The 14,334-nt window shown below is 44.0% G+C and overlaps 1 protein-coding gene across 1 annotated transcript in view; it reads right to left on the bottom strand.

Moving 5' to 3' along the window:
• The window catches only part of CEMIP (cell migration inducing hyaluronidase 1), a 160,692-nt gene continuing 146,358 nt past the window's right edge, over positions 1 to 14,334 (bottom strand). The window contains exons 17-30 of the mRNA XM_060259820.1: positions 13,633 to 13,702; positions 12,771 to 12,899; positions 12,389 to 12,474; positions 11,486 to 11,617; positions 9,690 to 9,881; positions 7,084 to 7,264; positions 6,758 to 6,973; positions 6,422 to 6,633; positions 5,784 to 5,969; positions 5,471 to 5,675; positions 5,247 to 5,324; positions 4,976 to 5,133; positions 3,821 to 3,921; positions 1 to 1,829 (exon numbers count right to left, since the gene is read on the bottom strand). Of these exons, the coding sequence (XP_060115803.1) occupies positions 1,702 to 1,829; positions 3,821 to 3,921; positions 4,976 to 5,133; positions 5,247 to 5,324; positions 5,471 to 5,675; positions 5,784 to 5,969; positions 6,422 to 6,633; positions 6,758 to 6,973; positions 7,084 to 7,264; positions 9,690 to 9,881; positions 11,486 to 11,617; positions 12,389 to 12,474; positions 12,771 to 12,899; positions 13,633 to 13,702 (2,074 nt within the window). The 3' untranslated portion in view covers positions 1 to 1,701. The remainder of the gene's footprint in view (positions 1,830 to 3,820; positions 3,922 to 4,975; positions 5,134 to 5,246; positions 5,325 to 5,470; positions 5,676 to 5,783; positions 5,970 to 6,421; positions 6,634 to 6,757; positions 6,974 to 7,083; positions 7,265 to 9,689; positions 9,882 to 11,485; positions 11,618 to 12,388; positions 12,475 to 12,770; positions 12,900 to 13,632; positions 13,703 to 14,334) is intronic.

The raw sequence follows: 14,334 nt of genomic DNA, 5'->3' as shown, positions 1-14,334 counted from the left end.
TTGTAAGGTTGCATTGAAATTTTATTCCAATAAATGTGGTGTATTCCAAAACAACTAAATACTAAGTTGGTAAGCAAAAACATTTTGAAGCAATGTTCCGAGAGTTTTTGTTGTCGTAAAACCAGCTGCCAGTAGAATTCCACATTCTGCAGCTGTTAAGAATTTTCAAGTGCAAAGCGGATTATCTGAAGGAATGTATTTCTGAGTCCTTTCAACCCAGGAACAGCTCATTCAGCTTAAATTCTCATAGTGCCTTGGCAATAAATAAATAGAAAATAGATCTTTTATTTCCACCACTGGGAACTTTTGGAATATATACAAAATACTATACATCTAGTTCCGAAAAAGGACCAGCTATTTCGGGTAAAATATCTGGACTGACATGTGCACAAAAATAAGATCACTTAGATACAAAGGGGTGAAAGCTTGTTATAATACAGCTGTAGACAAGGTCGATTCACAGATAGTGAATGTCCACACTTGAGTCAGTCACTCCAGTTATTGCAAGAGGGTGCACATGCACTGGTTACCTTTAAATTCTATTTTTACAACTTTCTGGGTGGATAGCCTCCAATGGGAGGCTGCTTTTTGATCTAGTTAAATGCCATCCACACCAGATAGAGTGCAATGGGACTGACCTCTGCATGGCTTTATTCCAGCAGTGTATATATACAGTGTCTGTTTTTCAAGAAAGGCTCCTCTTTGATGCTAGGGAAAAAATACTTTCAATGGAGCAGCAGTTAGTATTTTCATCACCATTGCTCAAAGTTGCTTGGCTTGCAGGTGTGGCAACAACCGTAGAAAGACAGCCATTCTTATTTGGCCTCTTGCACAGTAGCTTAACTAATCATTTTTATATGAGAAGAAGATATTGGATTTATATCCCGCCCTCCACTCCGAAGAGTCTCAGAGTGGCTCACAATCTCCTTTACCTTCCTCCCCCACAACAAACACCCTGTGAAGTGGGTGGGGCTGGAGAGGGCTCTCACAGCAGCCGCCTTTTCAAGGACAACTTCTGCCAGAGCTATGGCTGACCCAAGGCCATGTTAGCAGGTGCAAGTGGAGGAGTGGGGAATCAAACCTGGTTCTCCCAGATAAGAGTCCGCACACTTAACCACTACACCAAACTGGCTCTCCAGAAACAGGGTTTGGGTGGTATCTCTTTATTCTTCATATTTCTGCGTTCTGCATCAGCAATTCCACATTCTGCAGCTTTGAGCATATCCTTGGAGCAGTCCAGCCCACACACAAGACTAAGTGGAAGAAGTTTGGGGGAACACCAACATCAACAAGGTATTTATCATTTCTTTCCAAACTGTCGCAAGTTCAACTTTGCATGTTTGAATTACTGCAGAGTATTAGCTTACAATTTCTCTTCCCCATCTTAGCTGTCTGAACATCCAAAACAGAATGTGGCCTGTTGAGATGTTAGCCTTTGCCATATCCATTAGAGAGCTCAAATCCACTACCTGAGAGAAAAGTAATGTGGCATTGGGGAGTTAAATGTATTGTGCTTGTGGGAGAGAGCAACAATCTTTTGGCCACTAAACCTGCCCAAGGAATGCTGGTTTTCTGATGTGGCTGCTAGACTCTTGCAATAAGATCTTATATACAGCAACAAAAATACTACTTCTCAGAGTTGCCACAGCCCAGTAGTCCTTCTGCTGTTAAGGATGTGCAAAAAATGGTGGACCATGATCTTCACAACTTCAACTTCTTCACCACAGGAACTGGTAGAGCTTGAAAGATCTTCACCGCTTCATCATCGGTGCTCAGCCTGACCCAGAAGGGCTGGAAGCTGCCCTTGTATCCAACAAAAGCCATTTTATCTACAAAGAAATGAGAGAATATGAAGAAGGAAGCTCAGGATCTCCAAGGTTATGCCTCAGTGCAAAGAGGACCAGGCCAGGACAACATGTGGGATGCAAAGCAGGACAGAGACTGAAGGTTTTGGGATTTTAAAAGCTTTTGGCTCCAGCCTGCTTTTGCCTTTCTTGTAGTCGCCTCTGCTTGTAATTAGAGGTGGACTAGAATATCCCAGGGTAAGATCAAGTCTCTCTCTGGTTGTATGTGTCTCTGTGTTAAGTGCCATCAAGTCACTTCTGGCAACCTTATGAATTAATGTCCTCCAAAATATCCTCTCATAAGCGGCCTTGCTGAGATCTTGCAAACTGAGAGCTATAGTGGCTTCCTTGATTGAGTTAATCCCTCTCATGTTGGGTTTTCCTCTTTTCAGGTTGCCTTCAACTCAGGCCCGGCACTACGGTTTTCAGCGCCCCAGGCCAAAACCCGCTCTTCCACCCCCACAGTGTATTCTTGCACGCAAAGTGAGTGTTCTCTGATGACGTCCGAATCACATATCACACATATATTGAACTTCGCTGAGGTCTCCCAAGCCTCGGGAGGCCTCGGCGAAGTTCCGAAGGCAGCACACACACTCAGAGCCCGGCTCTGAGCAAGTGCACTGCCACATCCCCTCACCTGGTTGCCGCCACACACGCTTGACACCATCTGAAACATCTGCAGGGCTGTCATCCCAGAAGGAAGCCTCTTCTAAAGATGATGCAAAAGAAAGCCCGCAAATGGTTTGCTGCAGACAAGCAGACTAAGGACATGGATTTCTGGAACCATGTCCTGTGGTCCGATGAGACCAAGATAAACTTATTTGGTTCAGATGGTGTCAAGTGTGTGTGGCAGTAACCAGGTGAGGAGTACAAGGACAAGTGTGTCTTGCCTACAGTCAAGCAAGGTGGTGGGAATGCCATGGTCTGGGGCTGCATGAGTGCTGCCGGCACTGGGGAGCTACAGTTCATTGAGGGAACCATGAATGCCAACATGTACTGTGACATACTGAAGCAGAGCATGATCCCCTCCCTTTGGAGACTGGGCCACAGGGCAGTATTCCAACATGATAATGACCCCAAACACACCTCCAAAACGACCACTGCCTTGCTAAAGAAGCTGAGGGTAAAGGTGATGGACTGGCCAAGCATGTCTCTGGACCTAAACCCTATTGAGCATCTGTGGGACATCCTGAAACGGAAGGCGGAGGTGCGCAAGGTCTCTAACATCCACCGGCTACATGACGTCGTCATGAAGGAGTGGGACTCCAGTGGCAACCTGTGAAGCTCTGGCGAACTGTATGCCCTAGAGGGTTAAGGCAGTGCTGGAAAATAATGGTGGCCACACAAAATATTGACACTTTGGGCCCCATTTGGACATTATCACTTAGGGGTGTACTCACTTTTGTTGCTAGGAGTTTAGACATTAATGGCTGTGTGCTGCGTAATTCTGAGGGAACAGCACTTTTACACTGTTATACAAGCTGTAGACTCACTACTTTACATTGTAGCCAAGTGTCATTTCTTCAGTGTTGTCACATGAAAAAATATTTACAAAATGTGAGGGAGTGTACTCACTTCTGTGACATACTGTACATACAGTGTCTACAGAGACACCATATATCAGTGTCTCTTACTGAGACACACTAATACCTAGGCACATCAGTAGCATCTCAATAAGACTTACTTAGTCTATACTTACTAAAAGACACTGTGGCTCTATGTAATGGGGATTAGGTATAGATGTATGTGTGTGTAGATAAGATATAGATACACTTATAATCATGCATGTATAAACACACCCATTAGGCACGTACAGTGTCTATACATATACTAGAGAGAGACTGGATATAGACACACATGTTGGTCTGTCCACTTATTGTTTCTGGAGAAACACTACATGGGTGCATACATTTGTGTACGGGCTTACAATGTTATAGACACACTATGCATAACTCTGTTTAAAAAGAACACTTTACCTTTCAACTTAAAGCCTCTCTCTGCTCCAAGCTTTTCCAGGACTTTTGTCCATGGGCCTCTTGCAATGAACCTTCCTTTAGACATCATTACCACGATAGAGCTATACAAGAGAAAAAAACATTCAGGAACCACTTAATGCCTATTTAAACGTAGCCCTACAGCATTCATTCTGGAGCTCATCTTCAACATGTAGCACATTAGCTCGTATGGTTCAAGTTTGATTTTATTGTGTAGCACCACAGGGCATTAAAAACAAGAACAAACATGAAATAACAACAGGTAAACAAAACAATAAAACTGGATTGCTGCCATACACATAAAAATTTCATTTCCATAACAATTAAAATGCACTTAATAAAAGCAGTTCTTTGAATATTTGTCCAGCTGGGAATAACATTTTGCTGGTTTAATCTTTGGACTCCAATTTAGATCAAATTTTCCTGGCAGCTAAGGCAAAAAAGAGCAACCTCAAAGGAGATTACTGGTTCCTCATCAGAGAGGAGCAATAAAACTTTCTCCGCAATGGTGCTTGGTCCTAAACTAGTCAGAACAGTGTCTCAAGAATTTTTGCCTGGGAGCTGAATAAAGCAGACAGGCCAACAAGTCATGGCACAGGTCTTCTAGTTCTAAGGCTCCACAAATGCACTAGGGTGTATGGGATTTTCAACTCATTTCAGCTGACCCAAATCATTGATGGATGTCAGCTCTGAGGCTATCCTCAATTAAAGAAGGCTTCCAGTGTAGTCAGAAAACCGGCTTTACTGATAGATAGAAACAATAGCAATACACGTCTGTGTCAGAACCGACTCCCCTTTTGGGTTGGCCAGTACTTATACCTTATCTAGGGCCATTATGCAGCCCTCCAAAAGAACAGGGCAAAAAAACCTGTGTAATGCAGTACAAACTGGTTCCCACAAACACCTTTTGTTCCCTAAACATCTAGCAATCTGAGAAGAGATAAAGAAGCCTTGAGACAGCAGCTTCACTCCCTTCTTGGTATACAACTTGTGATTGTTACAATGGATAGAGCAAAGCCAGAGTGAAGCAAGCATCAGGCACCCTCCCCCACTCTTACAATACAAAAGTATTTCAGCATACAGAAATATAAAAATGGCAAGACAATAGGGACAAGATGCAGAAAAGAGGAAACTTACTTGTCTTTGATGTTGCTGACATAATTATCTATCTGCCCAGGGATTCCTTGGAGGATAGCGTTTCTGAAGCTCCTTTGGTCAACCACTTTCCCATGGTGCCCATCCACCACAACTACCTGGATACCATCTTCAGAGAGAGAGAACTTCTTGCCGTCAACCTACAGGAGCAAAAGGCATTTCCTGATCAACGTTTTATGGCACCAGTCTATCAGAACATGCAGAAAAACAATAACAATGTAAAACAAAAAAAGGATGTGGAGCAAACCCTTACTGAGATATAAGCAAAATCGTCCTTAAGATGCAAGTATCTGGTCTTGTAGCTTTCCACTTTCAGCTCCACAAAATGGTCCTTTTCAAATAATGAGAAACTGATGTTAGACTAATTAATGAAGTGCTTTTCTTTTAAACAAAGACAAAACATCTATGAACACCCGTGCAACAATATGTTTCTGGTTCTTAAGAGTAAAACGCAATGATCCAAAGATGTGACTTTACCACTTGTGTGCCAGGCAGCTTCTTGGGCATTGGCACATCGACCGAGGGTTTCTCTGCATACTTTGGATAGGCTTTAGCTTGGCAGTCACTGATCTGTGCTCTCTTGGGGAGATTGGCTTTGATCCTGATGCGCTCACAGCCCTTGATGGAACAGAAGGCAAATGGCTCTTTCTCATGCTGAGCTTTTAGCTTGAGAAACAGCAATCTGCAAAAAGGAGGGGATGAAAGGCTAGTGAGCATCTGCTGTGTACACATAGTATATGTATCTATATACACTCATGAAAATTGAACCAAATTTCCGCAGTTTTCTTACCCGGTTTCATCATCCCAATAGTAGTATCCTTTTGTAGGGTATCGATACTCAAGTCTGTCCATTTGAGGAGATGGGTAGAAAACTCCTGTTTTTTCAGTTTTCTTCAAAAGGCGATGGTGGATGTCTGAGAGAATGGAAAATGTTGTCCCTTTTGGATAACAAAGCCCAACTTGGATCCAGTCGTTCCTGAATAAAAGTTTACATTACAAAAAATACCAGTGATTTGAGTTGCCTGGAACATGCGGCAAGCCAAGTTAAATCACTTTAAACCTAATTCTTTCCTACTAGGCTAAATGCTTAGATGCCTGGGTAGAACTAATTCTAAAGCATTTAGGCTTTCAAAGATCCTTCATAGTAACCCAGACCAACCTTTTCCACAGGTGGACTCACAGAATCCATTAAACGACAATTTGGCTCACTCAATATCATACATTTTTATTTCATTACTGCTTTTTTATCTGTGCTGGAGGGACCCAATAAGCTTAGGTGAGAAGATGGCAAATCTCACAGTAAATTTCCTGGAATATTGATGTCAGATCTAGAAAAATGTGTTTCTGAACTAATAACATCCTTTTTCAGACAACTTGCAGCTATGTGACTGGATTGGAATGTGGTTGTTAAGGGGTCACACCACTCACTTGTTGAAATTAATCAGCCAAAGAACCAGTTCCTCAGGAGCCACCTTGTCCCAATGGATAGTGTAGCCTTTCCGCAGAGTTATCACTGGTTGATATTGCTGGTAGTGGGTGCTTTTGCTCAGAGCCCCCTCCAAGTACAGAGGATGGGTATAGTAGTCATTTTTTATTATCTTCATTTGCAGATTAGGTGATCGGTAGGCTTGGATGTATACCTAGAGTAGAAAACCCATGAGAGTTTGTTATACATTAATAGGAAAGAGCTTTTTCAAAAACATGTCCCAAACACGAGTTGGAAAACCACTACCATAGGATACATTGGGTGGCACTGTTTATTACCTGTGCATAATGTCCACTACAGACAGAGCCCCTCCAGTCTGGTACGTCAATACAATCTGGATGCCGGATCAGCCAGTTATCTTCCTTGATGAGATATGACCCAGGATATTCAGATACAGATCCATCTACATCATGGAATACTGACGTTTTGTCCCCATCCATATCTAGCCCATTGAACCAGGGCCCTGGTTCTCCGAAGAATACTCTAGAAGTAATCTAAACAGAAGGAAACACACACACACAGTCTGAATGGATTGCTTCATAGCATTACTGGATGAGATATACACTTCTAACTGACAACAGAGCTAAACTGAGGAAAAACTCACCGGGACATTTTCAAAGTGTAGGTTTGTGACGTTGTTATTTGGGCAGCTTTGCCAAGCATTGTTCAGCCGGAATGCTAGGGCACTGGTGTGGCGACCCTCCAGTGCAACAAACTTCCGGAAGGTGCAGTTCTGGACATTGATTGGCCCATCGTAAAACTGAATCCCTCTGATTGGGAAATTCCTGTACCACATTTGAAAAAAGGAGCTTTAATGGTAGAGAATAAGGCAGCTACTCTTTCTCTAGAGCTTCCTTCCAGGACAGAAGCTCTTTGTAGTGCCGCTCGCTTAACTCCTCCTGGTAGGTAATATTTATTTGCTCAGCACACTTAGAAAGAAGTTTGATAAAATGTTGGGCCTTTGAATAAAGAGTTATACCCACTAAATTGTTTTGTTACTTGCTAATTCATGCCTTGGAACAACATCCAAAACTGGAGACTTGAGGGGCTACAGTCATGTAGTTAGAGATCTCACATGGTTTTGGTCTGTAAGGAGTACAAATTTAAATAAACCCATACATCACCAATTAAAAAGGTAAAGTTAGTCCCCTGTGCAAGCACCAGTCGTTTCTGACTCTGGGGTGACTTTGCTTTCACAACATTTTCACGGCAGACTTTTTACAGGGTGGTTTGCCAGTGCCTTCCCCAGTCATCTACACTTTCCCCCAGCAAGCTGGGTACTCATTTTACCAACCTAAGAAGGATGGAAGGCTGAGTCAATCTCGAGCCGGCTACCTGAACCCAGCTTCCACCGGGATCGAACTCAAGTCGTGAGCAGGGAGCTCAGACTACAGTACTGCAGCTTTACCACTCTGCGCCACGGGGCTCTTCACATCACCAATTACGAGGGCTTTCTTTGTAGCAGGAACTCCTTTGCATATTAGACCACACGCCCCTGATGTAGCCAATCCTCCTGGAGCTTACAGTAGGCCCTGTACTAAGTAGAGGGTACCAAGGGTATGTGGCCTAATATGCAAAGGAGTTCCTGCTACACAAAAAGTCCTGCCAGTTACCCAGATAGCAGTGCTTTTTGAAAGATACACCAATGAAGTGCAAGGCAGCTTGGTGGTGGGAAGTGTCAAGTCACAGCCAACTAATATATTTACTTTGATTTCTAGCCCGTTCCACGCCCACCCCCCACATAGCAGGCTCAGGGTGAGTTACAACAGTAGAATGAAACAATATGATACCATAGTTAAAACATAAACAACCATTAAAACCCAGATGTAAACATCAGTCAGTAATAACAGTTGCATAGCAATCAATGGTGCCAATTGATACCTCTGCTCCTGGGTAAACTCCACATATATGCATAGTAGACAGTATAGGCTTGCTAATCCCCAGGTCCCAGCGGGGGTTCTTCTGCTTTCCCAGGAGTTCAATTATGCTTGTCACACCCTTGTTCCTGGCTCTGCCCCATGACTGCTGGCTCCACCCCCAAAGTCTCTTGGCTCCACCTCCAAAGTCCCCAGGTATTTCTTGAATTGGACTTGGCAACCCTAAGATAGTAACTAATACTGAGAGAGATGGGCAGATGAGAAGAATAGCGCAAGATGGAACCAAGCACGGGGAGGCCAATACAGATGGATCTCTGCTGCCTCAGCCATTGAGTCCCTCAGGGCCTGGATCTCTCTTGGGAGAGTGTTCCACTAAGCTCTGGCTTGGTTGAGGCTAAGAATACCTCCTTTGGGCCGGGGATTGCCAGCAGATGTTGATCCATAGAGCATAATGCTTTTTGAGGGACATACCAGGAAAGCGAGTTCTGAAGGTATGTTGGTCCCGGACTGCATAAGGCTTTAAAGGTTAAACCAGAGCCTTGAACTGGACTTGGTATTCAACCAGGAGTCCATGCAGCCGGCACAGCACCAGCTGTATATGGGCTTTTAGTGGTGTTCCTGTCAGGACATGCACTGCTGCATTCTGGACCCGCTGGAGTTTCTAAGTCAATCTCAGGGGTAGCCTTGTGTACAGCAAGTTACAGTAGTCTAGCCATCTCCATGCAGAAGCCAGACTAGAATGGATCCAAGATAGGAGAATCTTCCAGGAAAGCCTGGAAGCCGTTGCCACTATCTTAACTCTTTTACCCAGGAATGAAGGTTTTAAAACGGGGCTGTATCGGTCAGATCAAGAGATGGTTCCTTTAAGAGTGGTCTCACCACTTCCTCACCACTATGACAATTTCATAGGGCAAGGGTGGTCAACGGTAGCTCTCCAGATGTTTTTTGCTTACAACTCCCATCAGCCCCCGCCATTGGCCATGCTGGCTGGGGCTGATGGGAGTTGTAGGCAAAAAACATCTGGAGAGCTACCGTTGGCCACCCCTGTCATAGGGTCTTCAAGGCAAGAGATGAACAGAGGTGGTTTGCCCTTGCCTGCCTCTGCATATCAGCCCTGGGCTTCCTCGGTGGTCTCCCATCCAAGTATTAACCAGGGCTGGGCTAACTTCGGAGATCACAATAGCCAGGTCAGGGCACAAAATAACTTACAGATGTCATACACAAAAAGTACAGGCCACTACTAGAAGGGAAGACAATATTTTCTTTTTCATTCCCTAGAGCAGAAAAGTTTACAGTACATTAAATGGAATAAAAACAATCAAGCAAAACCTACTGTCCAATTGGAAGAGTCCGCCCACTGTGGTCCAGGCCTCCGGGCCCCCAGACGTTGTTGTCCATGGCTTCAGTCCCGGTGTTCCCACTTTCACCGACAAACAGGCTGTTCTTTACTTCTTGTTTTGAACCATCATCATGTGGGAAGGTTCCACCGCTAGCCAAAGTGAGCCCAATGCCATTGTCTGCAAACCTGGAATGGGATGAAGAAATACAAAGATAAGAGCAGCAGTTTTGGTGGGTTGGGTAAATTCAAATTACAGCCCTCTGCCAGTCCACAGGATTCTAATTGGCAATGTTTATCCATGCAGTGAGGTATGTCTATATCTCAGGACGAACAGCACAGTGTCCCCTTATTATTGAGGCAAAAAGTACTGGTTTAAGATGTTCATGGTGGAGTCAGAATTTGCGGTTTATCATTGAAATTATTATGCCACAAGAGGTCAGACACGTTACATGATCTCTTTTTAGTGCGCCATTCCTGCTGTGTCAAAATTGTGTTGAAAGATGTGCGTGTTTTGCAATTCCCATTACTGAAGAATCTCCGGGTGTAATATATTATGGCAACAAATATTTAAACAGACTTAAACCTAGGTCTATAAACATTCCAAGGCATGAGGGCTGGAGACTCGTTTTAAATTTGCTGAGATAAACACTGCTAGAAATTTAACAGCATGGCAAATTACTTCTCTGCAGAAGGGCCCGTGACACAGATATTATCTTAGAAATTAGTTAGTTATGTAGACTGGGCCTTCCTGGCTCAATTCCAACTGCAACTGCTGAGTCTAGTTTGATTAGAGTGCCTCGTGTAGCAGGACTGACGGCTGTAGCTCAAGGCATCATGCAAAACCACGGCTACTGGGCTGGTGGATGAGAAACAGACATACGCAAGGTTCCTGAAAAACACAGGCCTGATTAATGCAAATAAATTGTGGCAGGAGCTCCAAACCATGCTGAGACTGCCACTGCATTTGGGACATGGCCATCTCTAGGGACTTGCAAAGCAGCCCTGCAAATTCTGTCTGCCACTACTGTGCCAAAAGGTGTTGGCAGTGACGACTTCCCCTTCTGCTCTCTCTTTCTGTAACGGGTCCCCTAAACATCACGGCAGGCCCATGTTGGAAATAGCTGAAATGGACTTTCTCTCAACCAGATTGTTCGCAACGAAGTTAAATCAATGTAAAGAGGTTTGGCAGCCCATGTATGATTGGTTGAACATGCAGAAATAGTACTAATAAAGGAGAGGGGTGATGGAAGAGAAGATTTAATGAAACTGATAGATGAACTTAGAAGAAGAACCAGATCAAAGTTCTCTTCCCCCAAAATGTTCGTTTATGTATATTTTTCATTTATTGTTTTTGTTTTTGTATTGTTATAACATTTGTGTTATTGTTATTGTGTTTTTGCATTGTTATGACATTTGTGTTGTTATTGTGCTTTTGCATTGTTGTAACATTTGTGCTATTGTTATTGTGTTGTTGTTTTTGCATTGTTATAACATTTCTGCTATTGTGTTTTTGTTTTTGCATTGTTATAACAGTTGTGCTATTATTGTGTTGTTGTTTTTGCATTTTTATAACATTTGTGTTATTGTTATTGTGTTATTGTTTTTATGTTGTTTATTATGTAAAAATAAAAATATTATGGGCCCCAACATCACAGCAGGCCCTGCAATTCAGGCAAAGCAGGATTTATTGTCCCCCAAACCCCCAAGGTGTGCATCTTCGTTGCTGTTTTCCAGTTTCACACCACTATCTGCCACAAACGTTGAGCTATTCTCAGAGGGTTGATACTCACTGGCAGTCATCCAGCCACACGTCCCCTCCCCTCAGCCAGGCTCCATGATCTTGGTTTTTGTAAGCAATAAAACGTTGAATCATGGCCGGTTCCCTGGGCTTCAGTGGGTCTGCATCTTGATGGGGGCTGTATCTGTAATCACAGGAGGCAGAGGGCCAGTTGACCATGGAGAGCACTGCTGCTTCAGGAGAACTGACTGAGCCAGAATGCCTGCCCCTTCAGATCTCATCAGTTTCCCCTGTCACTTTGCAAAGACATTTTGCTTTTCTTTGGCCAGGATCCCCAAACCTGCTGAGCCCGTGGGCACTCTTGGAATTTTGAGAATGGAGAATAGTTGCCACGTGGTGCTGGGGCCAGTCAGAAAATGCCGGGAGATGACAAGTCAAAGATCCTCATGTATCTGAAGAATCTGCTGTTCCAATGAGATGGAGGAAAGCCAGGCTTATCTCTTTGCTCTTGGGGGAGATGCTTTGGTGGTGAAGCAAATGAGCACCAGGGCAGCCACCACAGCGCCCATGTCAGGCCTCCGTGTCTTGGCTGGCTGACTGAGAGAGATGTCTGAGCTTGCAGATGCTGAGCCACAGTGGCCTGAAAGACTCCCCTCGCACTGGGGCATGAGGAAACTGCCACTCAAAGCTTTTCCACAGATGCCTTCTAGCACCTGCCATGCTGGTGAAAGCAACCTGACACCACCAGAAGAAGGGGCAGTTCTTTTGTCAACTGTCCCTTTTTCCTGAGGTGTCAGCTTCCCTTTCTTGTACCAAAGGGAAATGTTCCCTGCCAAACACAACGCAGCACAATATGGGCATCATGCTGCTCTACGTGAAGCATTTTTGAATACTTGAAAGATGATACAAATGCTAGAAAGATTATACAAATACACATTTGAAGAAGTTGCATTACCTCCCAGCAATCAAGGTCAAGATGGGTCGTTTGTCTTTGGCAGAGGCTGGGGTTGTTTTAACGCCATTGTCAATTATCATTCCAGCCTGGAAAAAAGGCAGTTGAGTAGTTGGGGGGTGGGCAGGCGGGGTAATGGAGAGAGGGAAGAGAAGAGAAAGTATTTTGTAAATCATCTTTATGTAATCTAAGGATTTAGCCCCTACCTGTTTCCTCTGCAGTCAGTGAAACTGGACTTGATTGCAACAGTAGAACTATTTGAGTACATCCTGCCTAGTCTGGATTCCTAGAACCTTTCATGTTGTTTGAATTCAACAGGAACACAAGGACTTCTTTAAAAATAAAAAAGCACATAAAGACCATTTCCAATGCAATGCTGACTTACTCGATAGTTGGAATGTGCCCGATTGTTATAGAACATTCCCATTGGAAGGTGCTCCGAGTATCCAGGGGGATACATTCCTGCAGACAGTCCCGTTGGCACATGATGCAGAACAAACCAAAATCCAGTTTCCTGCATAAGACAATATACAGCTTTTGAGCCTGCCCCTCACCTTGTCTTGAATGGGGCGGAACAGGGAAGAAGGCTGGATGCTTTTGGACACAGAGATCTCAATTTCAACATTAGTACCCCCATACCCAATTGTGGAGGAAAGGGCCATCAAGTTCCAGCCAGTTTATGGTAACCCCTTATGAGGTTTTCAAGGCAAGAAATAAACAGGTGGTTTGCCATGGCCTGCCTTTCCTTAGTGACTGTGGACTTACTGGTGGTCTCCCATCCAAGTAGCAACCAGGGCCAACTCTGCTTTGCTTCCAAGATCTGACAAGATTGGCCCAAACAGAAGAATACTGGTTTCTCCTACACAATCTTGAAGCTCTATGAAATTATAGCGCTTGTATGCAGCCCAATATGCACCTCTTGGGGCAAGTAATTCTAACTCTTTTCAGGCTCATCCAGGAACCCTTTTTTGAGTATTACAAGTGAAACAGGCTTCCAATTTTAATCATCTGTCAGAAGCTGGGGACACAATGGTCTAACTGAACAAATGACCAATAGGACAGGTGGCAAAGAAAGTAAGATTTTATTTCCAATCCCAGATGGATGAATGATCAGCTTTTCAGAATAGCCTGAATGCCAGAAATCAGTTGTAGTCACCCCCTCAGGGGGTAACAAAAGGGAGGAAAAAAGATCTCAGAGTGATGCCAGTTGCTCAAAATTGTCCCAGAGAAGAGCCCTTTGTACTTACTTCAGATCCTGCAGCTGCACAGTTCATAAGGTTGTTGTGCGGGTTGGCCAGCCAGAAGGTGGACACGGCACTGTTGGATCAATAACAAAAGAGAAGAATGAAAAATGATACCCAAAGAGGGTGCCTGGAGCACGGCTGTGCTCCATTTAATAGAGCAAAGGCAGGTTGGATAACTCAGCAGATAAGCTCTCCACCTTTGTGAAGTGTAACAACTGTGGCTGCACTCACTTTCTCTCTCATTGTTGGACAGCTGTGGCCCTCGACAAACAGAGCAAAAACAGCCCTGCCTTGAAAAGCCTTCAGGAATTCCAGGAGTAATTTCTATTGAAATTCCAAACCTGCTATGAAGTGGTTAGACATTGCTTATGTTTTATAGTGCAATAAAGGTTTCCTTGTACAAGCTGGAGGGTTTGTTAGGGACTTAACTTTGGCTTGGATCACACCCAGCACTTGGTTGTTTTGGCATAATTCTCCTGGAGATGTATATTGGAAAAACAGTTTGCTGGAATGGAAAATTCACATGGATTGTAACATTCACAGAAAAACAGCATCAGCTGCTGCACCCTAGAGAGTCATGTTGTCCTTTCTGTGTGTGTTATGTGCCATTGTCGCTTCCAATTTATGGCAACCCTGTTAATTAATGGCCTCCCAAACATCAGATCCTTACTGCCCTTACTTGCAAAGTGAAGTCCATGGCTTCGT

This window comes from Heteronotia binoei, chromosome 19, assembly GCF_032191835.1.
Source record: "Heteronotia binoei isolate CCM8104 ecotype False Entrance Well chromosome 19, APGP_CSIRO_Hbin_v1, whole genome shotgun sequence".
NCBI classification, from domain to species: domain Eukaryota; kingdom Metazoa; phylum Chordata; class Lepidosauria; order Squamata; family Gekkonidae; genus Heteronotia; species Heteronotia binoei.
Note: the sequence above shows the minus strand (reverse complement) of the source record. Positions and strands in the feature narration are given on the sequence as shown.